Source organism: Engraulis encrasicolus, chromosome 8, assembly GCF_034702125.1.
Source record: "Engraulis encrasicolus isolate BLACKSEA-1 chromosome 8, IST_EnEncr_1.0, whole genome shotgun sequence".
NCBI classification, from domain to species: domain Eukaryota; kingdom Metazoa; phylum Chordata; class Actinopteri; order Clupeiformes; family Engraulidae; genus Engraulis; species Engraulis encrasicolus.
The window spans coordinates 44,877,911-44,899,312 of NC_085864.1; the positions used below are offsets into that span (position 1 = coordinate 44,877,911).

At 41.5% G+C, this 21,402-nt stretch overlaps 1 protein-coding gene across 1 annotated transcript in view; it reads right to left on the reverse strand.

Annotated features, from left to right (window-relative positions):
* LOC134454666 (proprotein convertase subtilisin/kexin type 7-like) overlaps positions 1 to 21,402 on the reverse strand; it is a 61,594-nt gene that overhangs the window by 9,460 nt on the left and 30,732 nt on the right. Inside the window, exons 9-11 of the mRNA XM_063205823.1 lie at positions 13,166 to 13,333; positions 7,460 to 7,567; positions 6,833 to 6,935 (exon numbers count right to left, since the gene is read on the reverse strand). Coding sequence (XP_063061893.1) covers positions 6,833 to 6,935; positions 7,460 to 7,567; positions 13,166 to 13,333 — 379 coding nt within the window. The remainder of the gene's footprint in view (positions 1 to 6,832; positions 6,936 to 7,459; positions 7,568 to 13,165; positions 13,334 to 21,402) is intronic.

Here is a 21,402-nt window from a genome sequence, read left to right on the forward strand (position 1 = left end):
TCAAACATCCCCTTTTAAAGGGGTGGTGAAGCAACACTCGCCAAACCTGAAACACATTAATGGTGCTCTATGTTTGTACACAAGAACACACATATAAACATTGATGCACCTGAGTGTTAACATGCAACAGCGAGGTTGAGAATGTTCTCCACAAACCTGGACATCTTTCTCTTTCTCTCCCTCTTTCTCTCTCCCTCTTTCTCTCTCTCCCTCTCTCTCTCATCTGAATTCCTCCAGCAGTGTACAGTGTAATTCCCTGGCATTTCCTCGGCCAGTGTTTACTAATGCGTTCACACACACACTCACTCCATTGCCATGTAGGGAAGAAGACTCCCTCAAGAGAGAGAGGGGGAGAGAAGGGGGAGAAAGAGAAAGAGAGAGGGGGGGGCAGTGAAGGAGTGAGAGAGACAGGAGGAAAACAGAGAAAGAGTGAGAAAGGGTGAGAAAAGAGTGTGAAATGGAGAGAAGGGGAGCAAGGGGTTAATGGAGTGAAATAAACAGAAGGAGAGAGAGAAAGAGAGGGAGAGAAATGGACTGAAAACAGACTTGGAAGAGTCTAGAAAGAGGATAAGAAAAAGAAGGAGCCAGGAGGCAGCCATAGAAAGACTAATAGACTGTTAGAGACAGAGGAGGAGAAAAAGAATTGAAACAGAGATAAAGGCTAAAAGAGAAAGCAGCAGAGAGTGTGAGAAAGAATGAGACTGTGAGAAAGAAAGACAGAAAGAAAGAAAGAAAGAAAGAAAGAAAGAAAGAAAGAAAGAAAGAAAGAAAGAAAGAAAGAAAGAAAGAAAGAAAGAAAGAAAGGAAGGAAGGAAGAAAGAAAGAAAGCCAGAAAGAAAGCCAGAAAGAAAGAAAGAAAAGTATAAAAAGGTGGAAAAAAATACATCATGTCAGAAAAAAACTACAATAGATGGTAAAGAGTGATAGACAGAAATGCAGGTAGAGGCTACATACATGACTACAGCTATAATATTGCATTTCAGTTATATGGAAAAAGGATAAGATGTCAAAGCTGACCACATTCACCCACACCAAAAATTGCAGCAGATTTTCGCACGAGTAAACCAATAGCCCGATGGACTAAACCATACCATTTAATAATCAAAAAGTAATACTCCAAGAAATTCAAACATTCACAAATTCACATTGTATCCTGCCTTGACACAAGCCAAGTCTGGTAAGAATCATGTTCTTTTCCTTTCAGTCTCAAACATGCACACACGTCATGGATATGCACGCACGCACACAGACACACACACACACACACACACAGACAAACACACACGTCAGGTTCAGAAACATGACCAAAGGGATTCTCTGCTCAATTACACACACATTCACACAAACACACAGGCGTGCCGCAAGCACATCCAGACACATGCACGCCCGCAAGTGCACACACACGCACGCACGCACGCACGCACGCACGCACGCACGCAGACGCACGCACACGCACGCACACACTGTCCTAGCCAAAACATATAAATACTTCAACATCTGACTGAGCGAGCCTTGGCTGCTTGTTCGCTGTGTGATCATCACCCTTCTTGTCCTTGACTCTGCTCTGGACCCAAACTGGACTTTTCACTGTGCTGCCGGCTGTGTTTTTTCTCCCGAATACCATGCTGCCTTATCTCAGAGACTGTCTGTGCTGCTGCTGCTACTGCATGGAGAATGCGAGAGAAAGATATGTGCTTCCCAAACAAGAGTTCACATGGGAAGAGCATGCTCTAATAATGACAAATCAATACGCAAGGGAATCATATTGGCAGCCACACGGTTGGCTGTACATGACTGTGAAACATTACAGACAATTCATTTTAATTGCATGCCATCCATGAGTCTGACTCATTGGATAAAAGACTTGGATAAAAGGGTCAGTATTTTATTGGCTTGTGTGGCCATACTGTATGTATGACTGGTTATGTTGGAACTATGAAGACTCAGGATTTTCCATACATCAGTGAAGCTATGGGCCGGGGCCCACTGGTGGCCCCTGAAGGTATACCAAGTGGGCCTCGAAATAATATTCTAAAAATTATAATCACATGTTGGTGTGTGTTGCTGCTGATTTATGTGAGTTTTAGTCGTAATCGGGTCAGAGGTGGGCCCCGAACATTTGTGACAATTTCGAGTGGGCCCCAAGTTGGAAAAGGTTGGGAACCCATACATAGACCATTCTGTGGCGCAGCACCACAGAATAAAAACCTAGCACCACAAGTTGATCAACAGCTGTACACATAGAGTACTGTACATATCAATGGGAGTACACAGTACACCTACTTCTTGCACTGGCCCAATGGGTTTATTTTTGCCCATAGCACCACACAATACCACTTGGTCTGTGGGACACACTGACATACTGTAGATGTTCAGTGATGGATGATTCTTTTGCTTGCTAGGTTCACTAGAAACATGTGCATGCTGTGTGTCCTCACGCAACCCCTTTCCATGCACAACTGTCTATACGGCCAAAAAGATACTCAGCCACTAGTCTTACACACACGTCCACAGACACAGACACACACAGACACACACACACAGCCACAGACACACACACATCCACAGAGACACAGAGACACAGACACAGACACACACACACACACACACACACACACACACACACACACACACACACACACACACACACACACACACACACACACACACACACACACACACACACACACACACTTGATATCTGATCCTCAACACAGGAGAGAGGATGGGGGAAACATTGCGGTGAGCCCTGGACTCAGTCACGAATAATGGAACACAAACACGGAACGCAAGAGGCCTCAACACAGGACACAGGGGCGAGAGAGAGAGAGAGAGAGAGAGAGAGAGAGAGAGAGAGAGAGAGAGAGAGAGAGAGAGAGAGAGAGAGAGAGAGAGAGAGAGAGAGAGAGAGAGAGAGATAAGTGATTAGATGGACAAGGAGAGAGAGAGAAAAAAACAGTAGGGAGAGAAATAGAGAGAGGTATAGAGAGGAGAAAGAGAGGGGGGAGGAAGGAGAGAGAGGGGGAGGAATGGGAGAAAGAGGGGAGGAAAGAAGGAATGGCATGTTACTCTGGTCTGCTGTAATGAGCAGGATGACCTTTACAACAGCACAGAGGGGAGGGATGGAAGAGAGGAGGAGAGAGAGGAGAGAGAGAGAGAGAGAGAGAGAGAGAGAGAGAATGAGAGAAAAGTGGAAGGAAGAGAATACAGAAAGGAAAGAAAGGGGGAAAATAGATGAAGCCATCAAAAGCAGATCCACCTTTGACAGACAGAGTTTAGACAGATAGCGGTGGGCACAGGGGTAAGAAAAGACCATATAATTGATGGAGAGAGAGAAAAAGTGTATTGTTCAGCCCAGAGAGAGAGAGAGAGAGAGAGAGAGAGAGAGATGGATAATGAGTCAGTGAGATGTGTGAGAGGTGAAGTTCAAACAAAATCAAAACCTGAAGGTTAAAAAAGTTCAAAGTTTAAAAAGTAGAAAAAGGCGGAATGTAAGGATGTCTTCACTTTGCCGTGCTCACGGTGACACATGGTGGGAGAACATTGCCTAATAAGGACAGACCACTGATTGTCTTTTGGGAGCCTCCCTCGTTCAGTCGTTCTCTCTTTCTCCATCTCTCTCTCTCTCTCTCTCTCCATCTCTTTCTCTCTCTCCATCTCTTTCTCTCTCTCTTTCTTTCTCTCTCTCCCTCCATCTCTCTCTCTCTCTCCCTCCATCTCTCTCTCTCTCTCTCTCTCCCTCTCTCAAGCTCTCTCCCCCATTTCTATGGTCCCTTCTATTCACATCTCTCTCCATATTCCCTCTCTCCATTTATTTCTACCCCCCCTTCTCTCCCCCCTTCTCTCTCTAGTGCCAGAAGTCTCATCCAGTCCCACTTGACTTTTAAGCAGTCTTCTTCAGCTAAACACTGACGTCAGCTCGCTGCATCTCGGTGATCTTTACAGGAGAACTCTACTCTGTAATCTTTTGACCTAAACACCACGCACACACACGCACACACACACACACACACACACACACACACACACACACACACACATTCCCCATCCCTCTGGTTTCCATTCAGAGCAGTCCTTGGTCCTTCCATATGTCAGTCACTCACACTGCACATCTAAACAAGCGCAGACGCTTGCACACAAGTGACATACAGACCGTCACTCTCAAGCAAACACACACACTCCATGTCGGTCTCACATGCACGGACACAAGCTCACACACACATACGCGTGCACGCATGCATGCACACGCACACGCACACGCACACGCACACAGACACAGACACAGAAGAGCAGACAAGAGCAGTCGTTCCTAATGTCAGTACCACACACACGCCGGGAGCAGTCGTTCCTAATGTCAGTACCACACACACACAGGAGACAGATTGGGCCCTGTCTCTGGGGCCATATGAAGTGGCCGTTAGGTCTGTCTGTCCTGAAAGGGCCAGGGCCCATCTTGCCTCGTCTCCACACAGCATTCCCTCTAAGGTAAACACTACACAGGCTACTCGCTGTGTTTTCATCAGGAGTCCTGGACGGTTGACGTGCCTTGACATTAATACGTGGCCATCGGTGGCGGCCAGGCCCCCGTATACTGAAAGCTATGCATGCCTTTACATCATCACGAGAGCTTGTGTACCACACACATACAAACGCAGACACACACACACACACTGACAGTATATACATAGAAGTGCACATGCACATGCATTAACAGTCACTTCTCTCTCTCTCACACACAAACACACAGTCACAGACACACAGACAAATTCTTTGTATGACCAGTGCATGTAAAGAAATTGACAATAAAACCTACTTGACAGACACACACAAACACACAGTCACAGACACACACGTTACTGAGTATAGTCTTGCTTGTATCCGACATTCTGAAGTTCCACTGGTACGCTTACAACTTACTCAAATTCTACATGCAAATACACTATTATTTGTACTATTTCTAATGCAAGTCGTCATTAATCATATGGAAACTCCTGTGCTGACTGCTGAGAGCAGTGGTGACTAAGGTGCTGTTTCCACGTAGCAGGATATTGTTTTAGCAGGGTATTTTTTATCTCCTGTTTAGGTGTAAACGCACCATGTGGATAAAAATAAATCCTCCATTGTAACAAATGCATTTCAGCTCCCTCAATAGGATATTTTTTTCTCCTGCTTTTTATACCTGGATTTTAAATATCTGCTACGTGGAAACGGAAAGCCAAAACCAATGCAAAACCAATGCAACCAGGAGAAAAAAATATCCACATATAAAAATATCCAGCTACGTGGAAACAGCCACTAAGCTATGTGAAGAGGGTTTAAAAATCTAAACACGTGCTGTGCAGTGTCTTGACCCAGCAAATGATAAGTCAAAAAGTGACACCTAAAGGCATGTGGTGCTATTTCTACCTGAAACAGAACATTAGAAAATGTTTACGGGAACTATGGCTTCACCTTCTACATAAATTATCTTACGCATTACGCTATTTCGATGTCCGAGGGCTGAGAGTCTAAGATACACACAAGTGTTGTATAACTTCTTATAAAATATTAAACGCGGTTGCAACACTGCTTTAACTCACATGTCTAGCGTCATTTTAATCCTACCCCGAGTTTTGTATAACCGAGGAAGGTTAACAGCGTCTAAATGTTATTTATTTGAAATGAATGAAAACGGCTGCTAAAGCAGAGTAGCGGACTGACATTACATTCTTATTTTGAGACTTGTTTTTGGGCTTTTATGCCTTTATTTTGAAAGGACAACGAAAAGCAGACGGGAAAGGGTGGGCAGAGAGAGATGGGGTACTGTAGGGTTGGGAAACGACCCAGGCCAGATTCGAATTTGTGTCCCTGTGGGGCAATGTAAACTAACATGCATACGGTATGGGTTTCAGAACAGTGTGCTACACTACAGAACATTCTTTGATGTTCTTTTTTTTGCCCAACACCTGGGGAGTTTGGGTGAGGTGTGAGTAATTTTGTACCACAGATGGAACTCAGGAGACTTAGAGTTTGATACTTCATCAAGGCTTATATTCTTGAGGGCATGCATCTACGAAAGACGAGAGACATCGAAAGACATCAGAGTGATGTTTACACACTCTTTTTTTTGTTCCTCATCGAACTAACAGTGCCTATGGAGGAGGGAATTGAGGCTGCCTTTGAACGTAAGAGGGCCAAGTACTCAGAGCTGGCTGCTGAGTGCCGGGAGGCTGGTTGGATGACCACCATCTATCCAGTAGAGGTCAGTTGTCGAGGCTTCATAGGTTTGTCAACCACATGCCTCCTGAGGGACGTGGGACTCACCGGAGGAAGGCTCAGGAAGGTGACAAAGGCCCTGACAGAGGAGGCTGAAAAGGCAAGCTTTTGGCTCTGGCTCAGGAGGAAGGACAAAACGTGGCGTAAGAACACCTAACCCCAGACAACAGCCGCAGGGGAAAACACCCATCAGCTGCAGGGGGTGACAGGGAGACGTCCCTGTCACTGCCCCGCCACCATGTAACGTTTCGGGATTAAAGGGGCGAAACGTTAGTGAATGGTGGTTCCCGACTGATGACCCTGCAGCTGACCCATGGGCACCGTGCTCCTGTACAAATCCCTATTGTTCACACATAAACTTTTTAAAAGATATTTACATAGTTTATTTTGCCTTTATTGACGACAGAATGGTGAGAGAGGGTCAGGAAATGAGCGAGGAGAGAGAGCCGGGGGAAGGTCCGGCAAATGACCTGGGCTGGAATCAAACTCGGGTTGGCGGTGTAGCAGTCCAGGGCCCAGCCGTTAGAGCAGGCGTGGGGTCTCACACACACTTTTGAATGCATGTCACATGACTTACCATTCCAGCTGAGCAAGAGGCGCTCTGGGTAGCGCTGGATCGTCCTCTCCACCTTCAGCACCGGGCTTTGGTAAGACACCAGATAAGGAACAGAAACCCACACCTGCCATCATACAGACACACATACGCACGCACGCACGCACGCACACACACACGCACAGACACAAGCAAACAAATCATACGTACACAAAAAACACAGACACACAGACAAAAATAATTCAGAATCCATATCAAGACAGCCCAAGACCAAACTATTCAAGCACAGGAAAAGGAACGCTATTGCCATGTCCAACACAGATGATCGGAATTTGTTTAGGCACATCCCAAACATTGAAGACATATAATGGACACCAAAAAACAACAGCAAAGTACATAGGGACAGGCAGCTGTGTGTGTGTGTGTGTGTGTGTGTGTGTGTCAGGGGTGGAACTTAATTTTTTTCCCCACCAGTCACGTTGGCAGGTAGATTTCAAAATCTGGGTTGAAAAATGTACCAGTCACCACTGAAATTTACCCGTCATTGGCAGGTGGACGGGTGCTTATTTCCATCCCTGGTGTGTGTGTGTGTGTGTGTGTGTGTGTGTGTGTGCGCGTGCGTGCGTGCCTGCATGTGTGTGTTGTGTGTACCTTGGCAGCATTGACGAGTCTCCAGGCGTTGAGAAGTCCAAAGCCGTGCTGGTGGCTATGGTGGAAGCCAGCACCATTCGTCTCCCACACCGCATGGTCATCAATGTACTACACACCATACAAGAGGAACACAACACAAACAGTGATTCAAAAAAACTTCTCTTCCAATCCACAGCAGATTGTGACTGACTTTTTTTGGTGTCTGGTGTTAGGTGCTAAAAGCGAAGCGAAATGACCAAAGAGAGTGAAGAGTATTCTGACAACTCAGCGGTCAATAGGTCATACCAGCGAAAGAAATTGATTGAAACCTATATACTGTTGTTCGATTGGCCACCACACAGGCGATATTCGCTCTTCATTTGCATAATATTCAACTTGTCAGGGCACTTGTCGCCCCCAGTTTGCTTGCCTCATAGGACTGAATGGTAAATTTTGCTTCACTCAACCAAATTTGCTTGCATGTGTCCCTCATGTGTCACTGGTATAGAAATACACTGTGTGCAGAATTATTAGGCAAAGATGTTTTTTGGCCATATTGTCCATTATATGCATATTTTCCGCCACCAACCTCTATGGACATGAACACCTATTGGATTTAAGCATTCCAGGTCATGCATATTTGTATATTAAGAGATGGCGTGATCTAAGGAGCCCAATACCCTATATCAGGTGTGCATAATTATTAGGCAACTTTGTTTTCCTCTGGGAAAATAGGCCACAAAAGAGATATAACAAACTCTGAAAAGTCTATAAACAATTTTGAAGTCTTCCAGAGGAATGTGGCTGTCTTGAAATTACCCAGATATTGGTCATATCCATCTAATGCACCGTTACGAAGCCATCAGTGTCACATGCATTGTGCTCACAAAGTAACTGCCAGATTGAGAAGAATTGAAGGTCAAACTACCACAAAATTATTACCCTGCAGTGCTGTTATATTCCAGAACTGAAACCTACATCGAGTGTCCAGAAGAACATTGTATTCAGCACTCAGAGACATGACCAAGGTAAAACAGGTTGAAACCTGAAGACCACTCAACAAGAAACGTAAGTCAAAACTGGGTCGAGAAAGGTCTTTAGACAATTTTGTCAATGGTTTTATGAACTTGTGAAAGTGACTGTTAATGGACCAGATCAATGAGCCCATGGCTAGATCGGTAATGTGCACACTCAGATGAGTTCCTGAGTTCTACTCAAATGCCAGCAGAATACTGCATAAATACCATTGTCTTCTTGAAAGTTGCAAACTTTTCCCTCACAGATCCAGCTATGGGCTCATCCACCCTGTCTGTCAATAGTCACTTTCACCAGTCCATAATATCTTTTAAAAACTCTGTCCTAGCAACTCTCTGAGTGCTGCACAACCTGTTCTTCTGGACACCTGATGTAAGTTTGCATTCTGGAATATGATAGCACTGCAGGGTAATATTTTTCTTGTAGTTTCACCTTAAATTCTTCTCAATTTTTGGCAGTGACATTCCATGTGAGACTGATGACTTTGTAACGGTGCATTTGATACTTCTGTGCTAACGTGACCAACGTCTTGCCAATTTCAAGAGAGCCACATCCCTCTGGAAGACTTCAAAATTGTTTATAGACTTTTCAGAGTTTGTTAGATCTATTTTGTGACCCATTTTCCCAGAAGAAAGCAAAGTTGCCTAATAATTATGCACACCTGATATTGGGTGTTGGGTATCCTTTGATCACACCCCATCTTATTATACACATATGCATGATCTGGAATGCTTAAATCCAATAGGTTTTCATGTTCATAAAGTTTGGTGGCGGAAAAATACGCATAAAATGGACAATATGGTCAAAAAATATGTTTGCCTAATAATTCTGCACACAGTGTAGTCCAATTTTGCTATTGAAATTGAATAGAGTGTGTCTTCCTGCAGTTTAAAAAAAAAAATGAAAACTTGGGTGTTGTGACATAGCGTCAGTGTTGACAGATTAGTGTAAGGTGATATCATTCAAGTGTTCATTCTTGTGTTGGGTATACTCCTGGTTGACTGGAGTGACCTTAGTGGACTTGAAGTCTATGAAATGGTACTTTAATAATATCCTAGCCTTGTGTTGTGTATACTCTTGGTTGAGTGCTCTTACCTCAGTAGCCGTGAAGCTTAAGATTATAGTTACACTTTAATCATTTCATAGCTTTGTGCTGTTTATACACTTGGTAGAGTGACGCCACCTTAGTTAGTAGCCACAAATGTGATGTTACTGTATAAAATAATATGTGTACTCTCAGTATGTTGTGAAAAGTAATCTTGCTTGAGAGGCATTGCCTTAGTAATTGTGAAGGCGATGAGTTAAAGTTACATTTTAATTTAAAGTTACATTTAAATATATATATTTTTGGGGCCTTTTTGGCCTTTATTATGATGATGAACAGTTGGACAGGAAATGAGCGGTAGACAGAAACGGGTGAAGATCAGGAAATTGTGACCTTGGGTCGGAATCAAACCCCGGTCCCTGGCGCAACAGTGAAGTGCCCTACTGTTTGAACCACGGCAGGGCCAAATTAATTAAAGTTGCATTTTAAATTATTTCATAGCCCTGTGCTGTCTATACGCTTGGTTGAGTGGTGTTACCTTGCTAGCCATAATAGGAAAGGTGTAACTAAATTGATTTATTCTTGTGTATTGAATACTATTGGTTGAGTGGAGCGACCTTAGTATCACTGAAGGCAGAGGTATAACTAACTTGTTTATTGGTGTGTGTACTGTACACTCTTGGTTGAGTGGTGTTGGTTGAGTGGTGTCACCCAGGTCACAGTGTCCCAGCTGCCGCAGCGCCCTTACTACTCGCAACCAGCCCTGGCAGGGGGCTCCCCTAGGTGGCCGCTGGTCTCTGCCTGAGGTTTCTTCCTGACTACAGGGGTTCTTTTCTCAGACCTCACTGAGCTTTTTTTTTCCCCCTTACAAACTATGAATCAAGCGAAAGGGAGTTTTTCCTCACCCCTGATGCCACCAGGGGCCGCACCTGAGCACCCAATCTCTGTGTGACTATCTATGACTTATGATAGGCCCAGCCACTATGGACCTCACGCATCTAAGAATCCTGGTCCTAACCTACGTTGACCTTATGACTCTACAATCTCTGTCTATCTCTTCTTCCTCTGCCTTCCTGCTATTTCTGCCTCTCCTCTATACCTCTCCCTTTAAATCCATCTCTAACAATGTTGTTTTTTTCCCATTTGTTAAGCACTTTGACTTACATGCCTTGTATGACACAGTGCTATACAAATACAATTATTATTATTATTAGGGCCCGAGCACCGGAGGGTGCGAGGCCCTATTGTTCTTGCAATGTTTTTTATTATTTTTTTTTGTTTTTTTTATTATTATTTGTCTTCTTACCGCACGTTGGCCCGTTTTTGAGGGGGTTGCCATGCGTAACTTTTAACGAAACTTGGCACAGGTGTTCGGTATCATGGCACGAAGGACTCCAAAAAAGCTCCGCCCCTAAATCAGTCCAGGGGCTCTGTAGCGCCCCCTTAAGTCATGGGCCTATGGGGCGGGACCGGCATAAATTTGAAGCTACGGACTCCAATTTTTTTGTGTGTGTGTATCTCACTAAGCCGATCAAAAAAGTCTTTGGGATGCCATGGCCACACCCAACAGGAAGTGAGGTAATTGGACGTGAAGTAGAACTTTTGTCAACTTTTGGCATACAACAAAATTGTCATACCATGAACTTTGATGTACTTGTCCTGAACCGTACAACTGTTCGGTTTCGTTTCAATTTTTAAATGATCTTAAGACATCGCAGATGATATATTGCGAAGGAATTTTCAATATGTTGTAAGAAAACAAGATGGCGGCTTGATGTATTCTGATGAAAAAATGACAGAAAATGTGCCTCTACTGTGCCCTTTCTGAGGGGGTTGCCATGCATATCTTTTAACATTGCTTCACACATTTGTTTGGTAGGACAGTACGTACCTCTCCAAACAAGACCCGCCCCTAACTCAGCACATGGGCTCTGTAGCGCCCCCTTAAGTCATGGGCCTATGGGGCGGGACCGGCATAAAGTTGAAGCTACGGACTCCAAAATTTTTTTGTGTGTGTATCTCACTAAGCCAATCAAAAAAGTCTTTAGGATGCCATGACCACACCCAACAGGAAGTGAGGTAATTGGACTAGAAATTCAACTTTTGACATACGACAAAATTGTCATGCCATGAACTTTGATGTACTTGTCCTGAACCGTACAACTGTTCGGTTTCGTTTCAATTTGTAAATGATCTTAAGACATTGCAAATGATATATTGCGAAGGAATTTTCGATATGTTGTAAGAAAACAAGATGGCGGCTTGATGTATTCTGATGAAAAAATGACAGAAAATGTGCCTCCACTGTGCCCTTTCTGAGGGGGTTGCCATGCATATCTTTCAATGTTGCTTTGCACAGGTGTTTGGTAGGACACAATGTACCCCTCAAAACAAGCCCCACCCATTACTCAGCACATGGGCTCTGTAGCGCCCCCTTAAGTCAAGGGCCTTTGAGGTGGGACCGGCATAAAGTTGAAGCTACGGACTCCAAAATTTGTGTGTGTGTGTATCTCACTAAGCCAATCAAAACAGTCTTTAGGATGCCATGGCCACACCCAACAGGAAGTGAGGTAATTGGACATGAAATGCAACTTTTGACATACGACAAAATTGTCATACCATGAACTTTGATGTACTTGTCCTGAACCGTACAACTGTTCGGTTTTGTTTCAATTTGTAAATGATCTTATGACATTGCAGATGATATATTGCGAAGGAATTTTCAATATGTTGTAAGAAAACAAGATGGCGGCTTGATGTATTCTGATGAAAAAATGACAGAAAATGTGCCTCTAATGTGCCCTTTCTAAGGGGGTTGCCATGCATATCTTTCAACGTTGCTTTGCACAGGTGTTTGGTAGGGCAGCACGTACCTCTCCAAACAAGCCCCACCCTTAAGACAGCTTATGGGCTCTGTAGCGCCCCCTTAAGTCATGGGTCTATGGGGCAGGACCAGAATAAACTTGAAGCTACGGACTCCAATTTTTTTTTGGATGTGTATCTTACTAAGAGGAACAAAAAATGTTATACAGTGGCAAGGCTACTCCCAACAGGAAGTGAGATAATTGAACCTCTTTTTAAAACAGGAAGTTGGCCACCATTTTAGTTTGCAGTGTTTATAAAACAGTGCAAACACACGTGTTCATTAATATAATGAATATAACTTTTTCTACATGCCTAATATGGCAACTTGATGTAGCGCCACCATGTGGTAGGCGAATGAACTGCAGTAAAAGTGGAGTTCTTAAATAGCTGTATCTCGTGAACCGAACGGCGTAGAGACTCCATTTTTGTTTTGGGCGGGATGTGATGGGGGGATATGCCCCGCCTTGAGCCGTAGGTGCGAGGGCCCGTCATCGCCGCTCGCGGCTTTAATTATTATTATTATTACAGTCTGTTTGAATTGCTGCCATCGGGCAGGAGATTCAGGTCCATGAAGACAGGGACAAACAGACTGAAAAACAGTTTCTATGCAGCGGCCATCACAGAACTGAATTTTGCTTCAAAAGCATAGTTTTTATATACATACCATTCTTTTTATTCCATTTTTTTTAATTTTATTTATTTATTTATTTTTTGCTTCAACAAGGAATGCACAATTTCGTTGTGCTTGTCACAATGACAAATAAAATATATTGTATTGTTACCTTGGTGGCGGTGAAGGCGATGATGTGCTGCACGTCTCTCCAGGTGAGACAGGAGCGCACCTGCAGCATGAGGGCGATCATGCCCGCCGCCAGCGGAGCGGCCGCCGACGTGCCCGTGTGGCCGTCCGTGCAGCCCGTGCCCTCCTGCAGAGACCAGTCTGACGTCACCTGGGGGAAGGGACAACAAGGAAAAAGGGTCGCATTTAGTACCATCAAGTTGTGTAGACTACCGTCAGTGTTGCCAAGTCCGCTTATTATAAGCGACATTGGGCTTCTTTTTTTGAGCAGTCGCTTTAAATTTTGTAAAGTCGCGGGTTGCGGTTTTTTTGGGCTTGCTCTTTTCAGGGTTGGGCTTGCTGTTTCCCTGCTTGCGTTCATTTGAAGTGTTTCTCATTGGCAACTCGTTTTTTCTCACTAATCTTACAAAGGACCTATACAGCATTGTTAACTGCCCACCTTTACTGTGTCACTTGGAGTGGATTTTAGCTGCCACGCAGACCCCTGCAAAGAGCAAGGTCTTCCCTGACTAGGCACGCGACTGACGACCCACCCCTTCGGTTGCTTATTAGGGCCCGAGCACCCCTATTGTTTTCCTAAGGATTATTAGGGCCCGAGCACCGAAGTGCAAGGGCCACGCGGTGGCCCTTCGCCCTCTCGGTGCGAAGCCCTATAGTTTTCCGAGGATTATTATTATTATTTTATTTTCCCTAGTCTAATGTCCGTTGGGCCATATTCGGGTACTCCGGTGATCGTTACACTAGCCACTGGTACAAGATGGAGATTCCACCCGCTACTCAGACGCCGAATATTAACCCCCCATGGAACACGGGTACGAGCCACGCCCCCGAAAGCGTTTAGGGGCGGGGGCCAGAATTATACTTTGAGCGACAGAACGCGGGAGCTTTTTTAGGGTGTTGTTGATCTCACTAAGGCGCATAGAAAGTCCGATACAACGATATGCCCCGCCCAAAGGAGTAGATCTTTGTCTTTTATGGCACTTCTGTTCTGGCATCTCGACGTACTAGTCGACGTAAAAGTCCTACACCGCTAAATCAGATCACACTGCGCACCCCTGTCATATTCGTGGAAATGAGATCAAGGCATGAAGTGATTATCGCGAAGAATTTGTCTATCTGTTATTTTTTTTTTTTATTTTTTTTTGTTTGTTTTGTTTTTTGTTTTTTGTTTTTTTTTTTTTTTTTTTTAATTTTATTTGTATTTTTTTTCTATTTTTTAATTTTTTTTGTTTTTTGTTTTTTTTTTTTTTTGCCTTTTTTTTTTCTGTGTGTTTTTTTTTTTTTTGGGTTTTTTTTTTTATTTTTTGTTTTGCTTTTTTTTTCCAATTTGATTTTTTTTTGTTTTTTTTTTTTTTTTTTTTATTTATTTTTTTTCTTTTTCTTTCTCTTTTTTTTTTTATTTTTTGTTGTTTTATTTTTATTTTTTTTTTTTTTTTTTTTTTTTTTGTTTTTTTTTTTTTTTTTATTTGCTTTTTGTTTTTTTTATTTTTTTTTGATTTTGTTTTGTTGTTTTTTTTTTTAATTATTTTTTTTTTATTTTTTTTTTCCGACCCCGTTTTTTAATTTTTTTTTTTGTATTTTTTATTTTTGATTTTTTTTTTTTTTTTTTTTTTTTTTTTTTTTTTCAGGGTTTTTGTTTTTTTTTTTTTTTTTTTGTTTTTTTTTTTATTTTTTTTTACATTTTTTATTTTTTTTATTTTTCTTTTTTTGTTTTTTTTTTTTTTTTTTTTTTTTTTTTGTTTTTTTTTTTTTTTTTTTTTTTTTTTCTTTTTTTTTTTNTTTTTTTCTAATTTTTTTTTTTTTTTGAATTTTTTTTTTTTTTTTCTTTTTCTTTTTTTTAATGTTTTTTTTTTTTTTTTATTTTTATTGTTTTTTTTTTTTTTGTCTTTTGCTTTTTTTTTTTTTGTTGTTGGTTTTTTTTTTTTTTTTTTTTTTTTTTTTTTGTTATTTTTTCTTTTTTTTTTTTTTTTTCATTTTTTATTTTTTTTTGTTTTCTTTTTTTATTATTCACTTTTTTTTATTTTGTATTTTTTTTTTTTTTTTTTTATTTGGCTTTTTTTTTGGGGTTTTTTTTTTTTTTATTTTTTTTATATTGTTTTTTTTTTATTTTTGCTTTTTGTTTTTTTTTTTTATTTTTTTTTTTTTTTTTGAGTTTTTTTTTTGTTTTTTTTTCGTTGCCTTCTTTTTTTTTTTTCTTTTTTTGTTTTTGTTTTACGTTTTTTTCTTTCTTTTTTTTTTTTTTTTTTTTTTTTTTTATTTTTTTTTTTTTTTTTTTTTTTTTGTTAGGGTTTTTTTTTTTTGGTTTTGTTTTGTTTTGTTTGTTTGTTTGGTTTTTTTGTTTTTTTTGTTGTTTTATTTTGATTTTTATTTTTTTTTTGTTTTTTTTTGTTTTTTTTTTTTTTTTTTTTTTTTGTTTTTATTTTATTTCTTTTTTTTCTTTTTTTTTTTTTTTTTTTCATTTTTTGTTTTGATTTTTTTATTTTTTTTTTTTTCTTTAATTTTTTTTTTTTTTTTTTCTTTTTTTAATTCTTATTTTTGTTTTTGGTTTTTAATTTTTTTTTTTCTTGATTTATTTTTTTTTTTTATTTTTTTTTTATATTTTTTTTTTTTTTTTTTTTTTGTTGTTGTTTTTTGTTATTTTCTTTATTTTGTTCCTTTTTTGTTTTTTTGCCAGATGGCTGGCTCAATGAATTTAGGTATCTAATTCTAAAACAGAAGTTGGGCCACCATTTAAGTTTGGGTGTTTTGTAACAGTGCCAAACGCCACACATTGTATGCCATAATGACTACTACCTTTTGGATATGATCTGAAATGGAGGGCCACGCCCCAAACAGCTTTAGGGGGGGGCCAACATTACTTGGCTCCAGACTCTGGACTTTTTTACGTTTGTGTATCTTACTAAGGTGCCAAATAAAGTCTGCAAAATGATAATTACGCTCACGCCCAACAGGAAGGACATATTTTACTTTTGGCATTGTAAACCAGGAAGTTGGCACCATTTCAGTTGGAGTGTTTTTTAACAACCGTGCAAACGCACACATTTATGCATATAAGAATACTAACTTTTGTATTTGCTGAAATGGAGCCACGACCCCAAACAAGTTTTAGGGCGGGGCCACAACATCTACTTTGAGCTACGACTCGGGAGTTTTTAAAGTTGTGTATTCACTATGCAACAATAAAGCCCATACAACAGATATGGCCACGCCAACAGGAAGTTTTAGGGGCGGGGGCAACATAACTTTGAGATACAGACCGGGACTTTTTTTAAGTTTGTATCTCACTACGGGCACAATAAAGTCCCATAAACCACATGGCCTACGCCCACAGGAAGTGACTATTTTGACCCCCTTGTTTTGGCATTTTTTAGCCATTTTTACGTACTTTTACGTACTTGTCCTACACGTACATAGTACGGACTTCCTATTCTGTGGACAGAGCTCAAGGCATTGAAGATGATAAATTCGAAGGAAATTTTTCATATCTCGTATTGCACGGATGCGGCTCATGAATTTAGGTATCTAATTCTCAAAAAGGAACCGGGGGCACAATTTTCAGTTTGGAAGCTGTTTTGTAAACCGTGCAACGCACCATGTATGCATATAATGTTACAACTTTTCTATATCCTGAATGGAGGCCACGCCCCCAAACTGGTTAGGGCGGGGCCAACGTCTACTTGAGCTAGAGACTCGGGACTTTTTTTAAGTTGTGTATTCACTAAGGAGCACCAATAAAGTCAATATACGATTAGGCCTACGCCCATCAGGAAGGAATATTTTTTTGACTATTATATCATTTTAAAACAGGAGGAAGTTGGCCTACCATTTCAGTTGGAGTGATTTTAAAACCCTGAAACGCACAACATGCATGCATATCATGATATTATTTTGTATATGCCTGAAATGGAGCACGCACCAAACACATTAAGGGGCGGGGCCCCAACAACTACTTTGAGCTACCAGACTCGGGACTTTTTTAAGTGTGATCTCAGCAGGCGCAACAATAAAGTCAACAAAGATCTGCCACGCCCAACAGAAGTCACAATTTGGCATTTAAAACAGGAGTGGTCCACCATTTCAGTTAGGAGTGTTTTGTAACAGTGAAATCGCACACATGTATGCATGTAATGAATACTAACTTTCTATATGCCGAAATGGCAGGCCACGCCCCAAACTGGTTTAGGTGCGGTGGCCAACATCTTACTTTGAGCTAGAGGTACTCGGGACTTTTTTTAAGTTGTGTATCCACTAAGGCGCACAATAAAAGTCCATACAATGATTATGGCACGCCCAAGAGGAAGTGACATATTTGCTTTTTGGCATTTTAAAAAGGAAGTTGGACACCATTCAGTTTGTAATGTTTTTAAAAAACAGTGCAAACGCACAATGTATGCACATTGATGAACATTACTAACTCTTTATAAGCCTGAAATATGATAAGGTATAGCACCACAATGTTGTAGGCAATGGAACTGCCAGGAAAAAGGTAATTCTTCAATTATATTGGGAACTGAAGTCGTACAGACGCCATTTTTGTTTTAGGGGGTCATAGCAACACGCTATCATGACCAATGCAATGCTAATATTTGATGTAATTCATGCTAATTAGTTTTTCTTCAATATATCGTGAACCGAACGCGTACAGATTCCATTTTTTGGAGGGGGAATAGCAACATGATTGGCATTGCTCCGGCCTGCAACGTAGTGTGCGAGGGAAGTCATCGCCGCTTGCGGCTTTAATTATTATTATTATTCTCCTCTACCTTGGTATATTTTAGCCACGTTGGAGGCCATTTTTCAGGGTATTCCGGTGCTCGGACACTTACGCCACTTGGTACACAGATCGGAGATAAGCCACCGCTATCAGGCACGCAATATCAACCATGATGGGACACGGGACGACGCCACGCCACCAAACGCGTTTAGGGGGGGGCAACATTATACTTTGAGAATAGAGACTCAGGGGAGTTTTTTTAAAATGTGTCTCTCACTAAGTGCGCCATAATAAAGTCCACTACAACAATAGGCCACGGCCAACAGGAAGGAGATATTTTGACTTTTTTGGCAATTTTTGGAATTTGTTGGCATGTGTTTCGGACTTAACGTACTTGTCCTACACGTACATCGTATTGACTTCATATTCGGGGAAATGAACTCAAAGGCCTTGACGATACTATATGCCAAAGGAATTTTTTGATATCTCGTAATTTTTTTTTTTGGACAACCAAAAAAAACAAAAAAAGGATTGCGGCTTCAAGAATTTGGGATATTAAATTGGTTCTTCCTGTGGGTCGGAACACTTACGCCACTTGGGTAAACACTTGGCGATTCCACCACAGTCAGACGCAGAATCTTACCCCGAGGCGCGCGGTTACGAGGCCACGCCCCCCAAATGCGTGCGGGACGGGGAAACTATACTTTGAGCTACAGACTCGGGCGTTTTTTTAAGGTGTTGTATCTCACTAAGGCGCAAATAAAAGTCATGACAACGATATGGCACGCCCAACAGGAGTTTAGGGGCGGGGCCAACCTCTACTCTTGAGCTACAGATCGGGAGTTTATTTAAAGTGTGTATCTCACTAAGCGCACAAAATAAAGTCCATGCAACGATATGGCCAGCCCAAAAGGAAGTGACAGTATTTTACTTTTTGTCATTTTAAAAAACAGGAAGTTGGCACCATTTAGTTTGGCGTGTTTAAAACCGTGTGCGACCGCACACAGTAGGCATATATGAATACAGACTTTTGTATTGCCTGAAATTGAGCACCACCCCCAAACACGTTTAGGGGCGGGGCCAACACTTCTTTGAGCTACAGCCTTGGGAGTTTTTTTAAGATGTGTATCTCACTAAGGAGCAACATAAAGCATACAACGATATGGCCACGCCCACCAGGAAGTGAATATTTGACTTTTTTTTTGCATTTTAAAACGCACACATTATGCATATAATACATGTGCTTGAAGTAAGTTTTGTGTATCTGGCTTAGACAAACAAACAAAAAATGGTGAGGGCGCTGGCAATAGTGCCCCGGCGACTGCCACATAGGTGCGGGGCCGTTCATCGCCGCTTTGCGGGCTTAATTGGGCTTGTTTTCACTAAGGCCGTAGTCGACTTCTTTTTGGGCTTGTTTTCAGGACGTCAGTCGCTTATTTGTCGTAGAAAATCTGGCAACACTGACTACCGTACTGCTGTGGGTCCCAAACCATACCTATCGCAAGTGCTCTTCAAGGGAAGAGGGCTGGAAGCTTAGTCAATGGTTTTCATCTTCGTGGGACCCAGTTTTGAATTCGGCCAGGGTAATTTCCCAACCCTACCTCTCTCTCTGTCATCCACTTTGTTTCCTGTCTGCAATTCACTTGCACTATACAATAAAGGCACTAAAGCCCCCAAACATACAGTACAGGGAGGCAAACTCCATACAGAATTGGTTTTCATCTGTTGCAAACCCTGCGCCCTTGCTCAGCTACAGCTCCAGAGACATTGCCCTCTTCTAATGCCCCATGGAACCAAAGGGGACCATAGTAGCAGTCTCTGCACTTTAAATCCCATTCAGGTTAGGGCTGGGCAATATGATGATATATATCATTATCGTGATATAAAAGTGTATATAGTGATCTTTCTCCTATATCGTTTATATCGTGATAGTAATTTTATCAATTTTATACAATTGAATATCATTTAATTACATTTCATGTTGTCACAATACACACTATAAGTTAATGTAACTGTAAAAATAAGAATAAAAAGATCCATTTTAAAGAAAGGTTGTTTTGCAACATGAAAAAATAAAGAGCAAATAAAGAGAATAACTGAAAACTTACGTAATTGTGCCATATCGTGATATATATCGTTATCATGATATAAAGTAATCCATATCGTGATAGTTTTTTCCCATATCGCCCAGCCCTAATTCAGGTCCATCTTTTTTGTTGTTGCTCGATGAAATCTAATGCTTATCAAAATACCCATATATCAAACCCTCACGGCACAGCTGGTGTGAGGGTCCACTACATGGTCTTAGTCCATAAAGCAATGAATGTACAGTACATGCAATACTACACAATGGCGGCCTTCCAGAAAAGCATCCAGACAACTCACTTCCTCTGCTAAGACGTCAAGCCTGCAGGCGCCAATGCCACTGCAGGCTGAGCGGCAATCATGTCAAGCAGCCGTAGTACTTTTTCACTAAGCAAACGACTGCAGGGAAGAAGGCCGGGGGAGGAGATGGACATATCATAAATAACCAAGAGAGGGAGAGAAGGGAGAGAGGGAGGTAGAGAAAAATAGGAGGAGGGACAAGGGATATCAGAAAGAAAGAGGGAGACAAGAAAATATTGGGCAAGATGACCATAAACAAGGAAACAAGATTGGGATACCGTGATGGATGAGGATCTTTAGGGTGCACAGATAAGAGGTCATGAGAGAGAGATATACAGAAGAGATGGAGACAGAGAGACAAAGAAAACCAGACAGAGAAATTGCAATGGGGAAGGGAGTGTTGCTAAGAGGGATTCACAAAGACTTGACAAGAGACCAACAATTTTGGATAGAGACAAAATAAGACAGGCAGAAGAGACAAGAGAGAGAAAGTGTGTGTGTGAGAGAGAGAGAGTAAGACAGAGACAGAAAAATTGTGAGACAGAGCAAAGGCAATGCAGAGGGAGAACAGACAAGCTGACCAGACCGGACCTTGAGTGAAATTCATGAGGATCAGAAATGAAACCAAGAGAAAAAGACTGGGGAAAAGTGTGTGTGTGTGTGTGTGTGTGTGTGTGTGTGTGTGTGTGTGTGTGTGTGTGTGTGTGTGTGTGTGTGTGTGTGTGTGTGTGTGTGTGTGTGTGTGTGTGTGTGAGAGAGTGTGTGAGAGAGTGTGTGAGTGTGTGTGAGTGTGTGTGAGAGAGAGAGAGAGAGAGAGAGAGAGAGAGAGAGAGAGAGAGAGAGAGAGAGAAAAGAGATAGAAAGACAGAAAGAGAACGACAGAAAGAGATAGAGAGACAGAGACAGCGAGAAAGAAACAGAGAGAGAGAGAGAGAGGGAGAGAGACAGAAGACGGAAAAAGAGATAGACAGAAATAGAACGACAGAAAGAGATAGATAGAGAGACAGAGACAGAGACAGAGACAGGGAGAAAGAAACAGAGAGAGAGAGAGAGAGAGAGAAATAGAGAGAGAGAGAGGGAGAGATAAAAAAAGAGAAAGAAAGACACAAAGGCTGATGAAG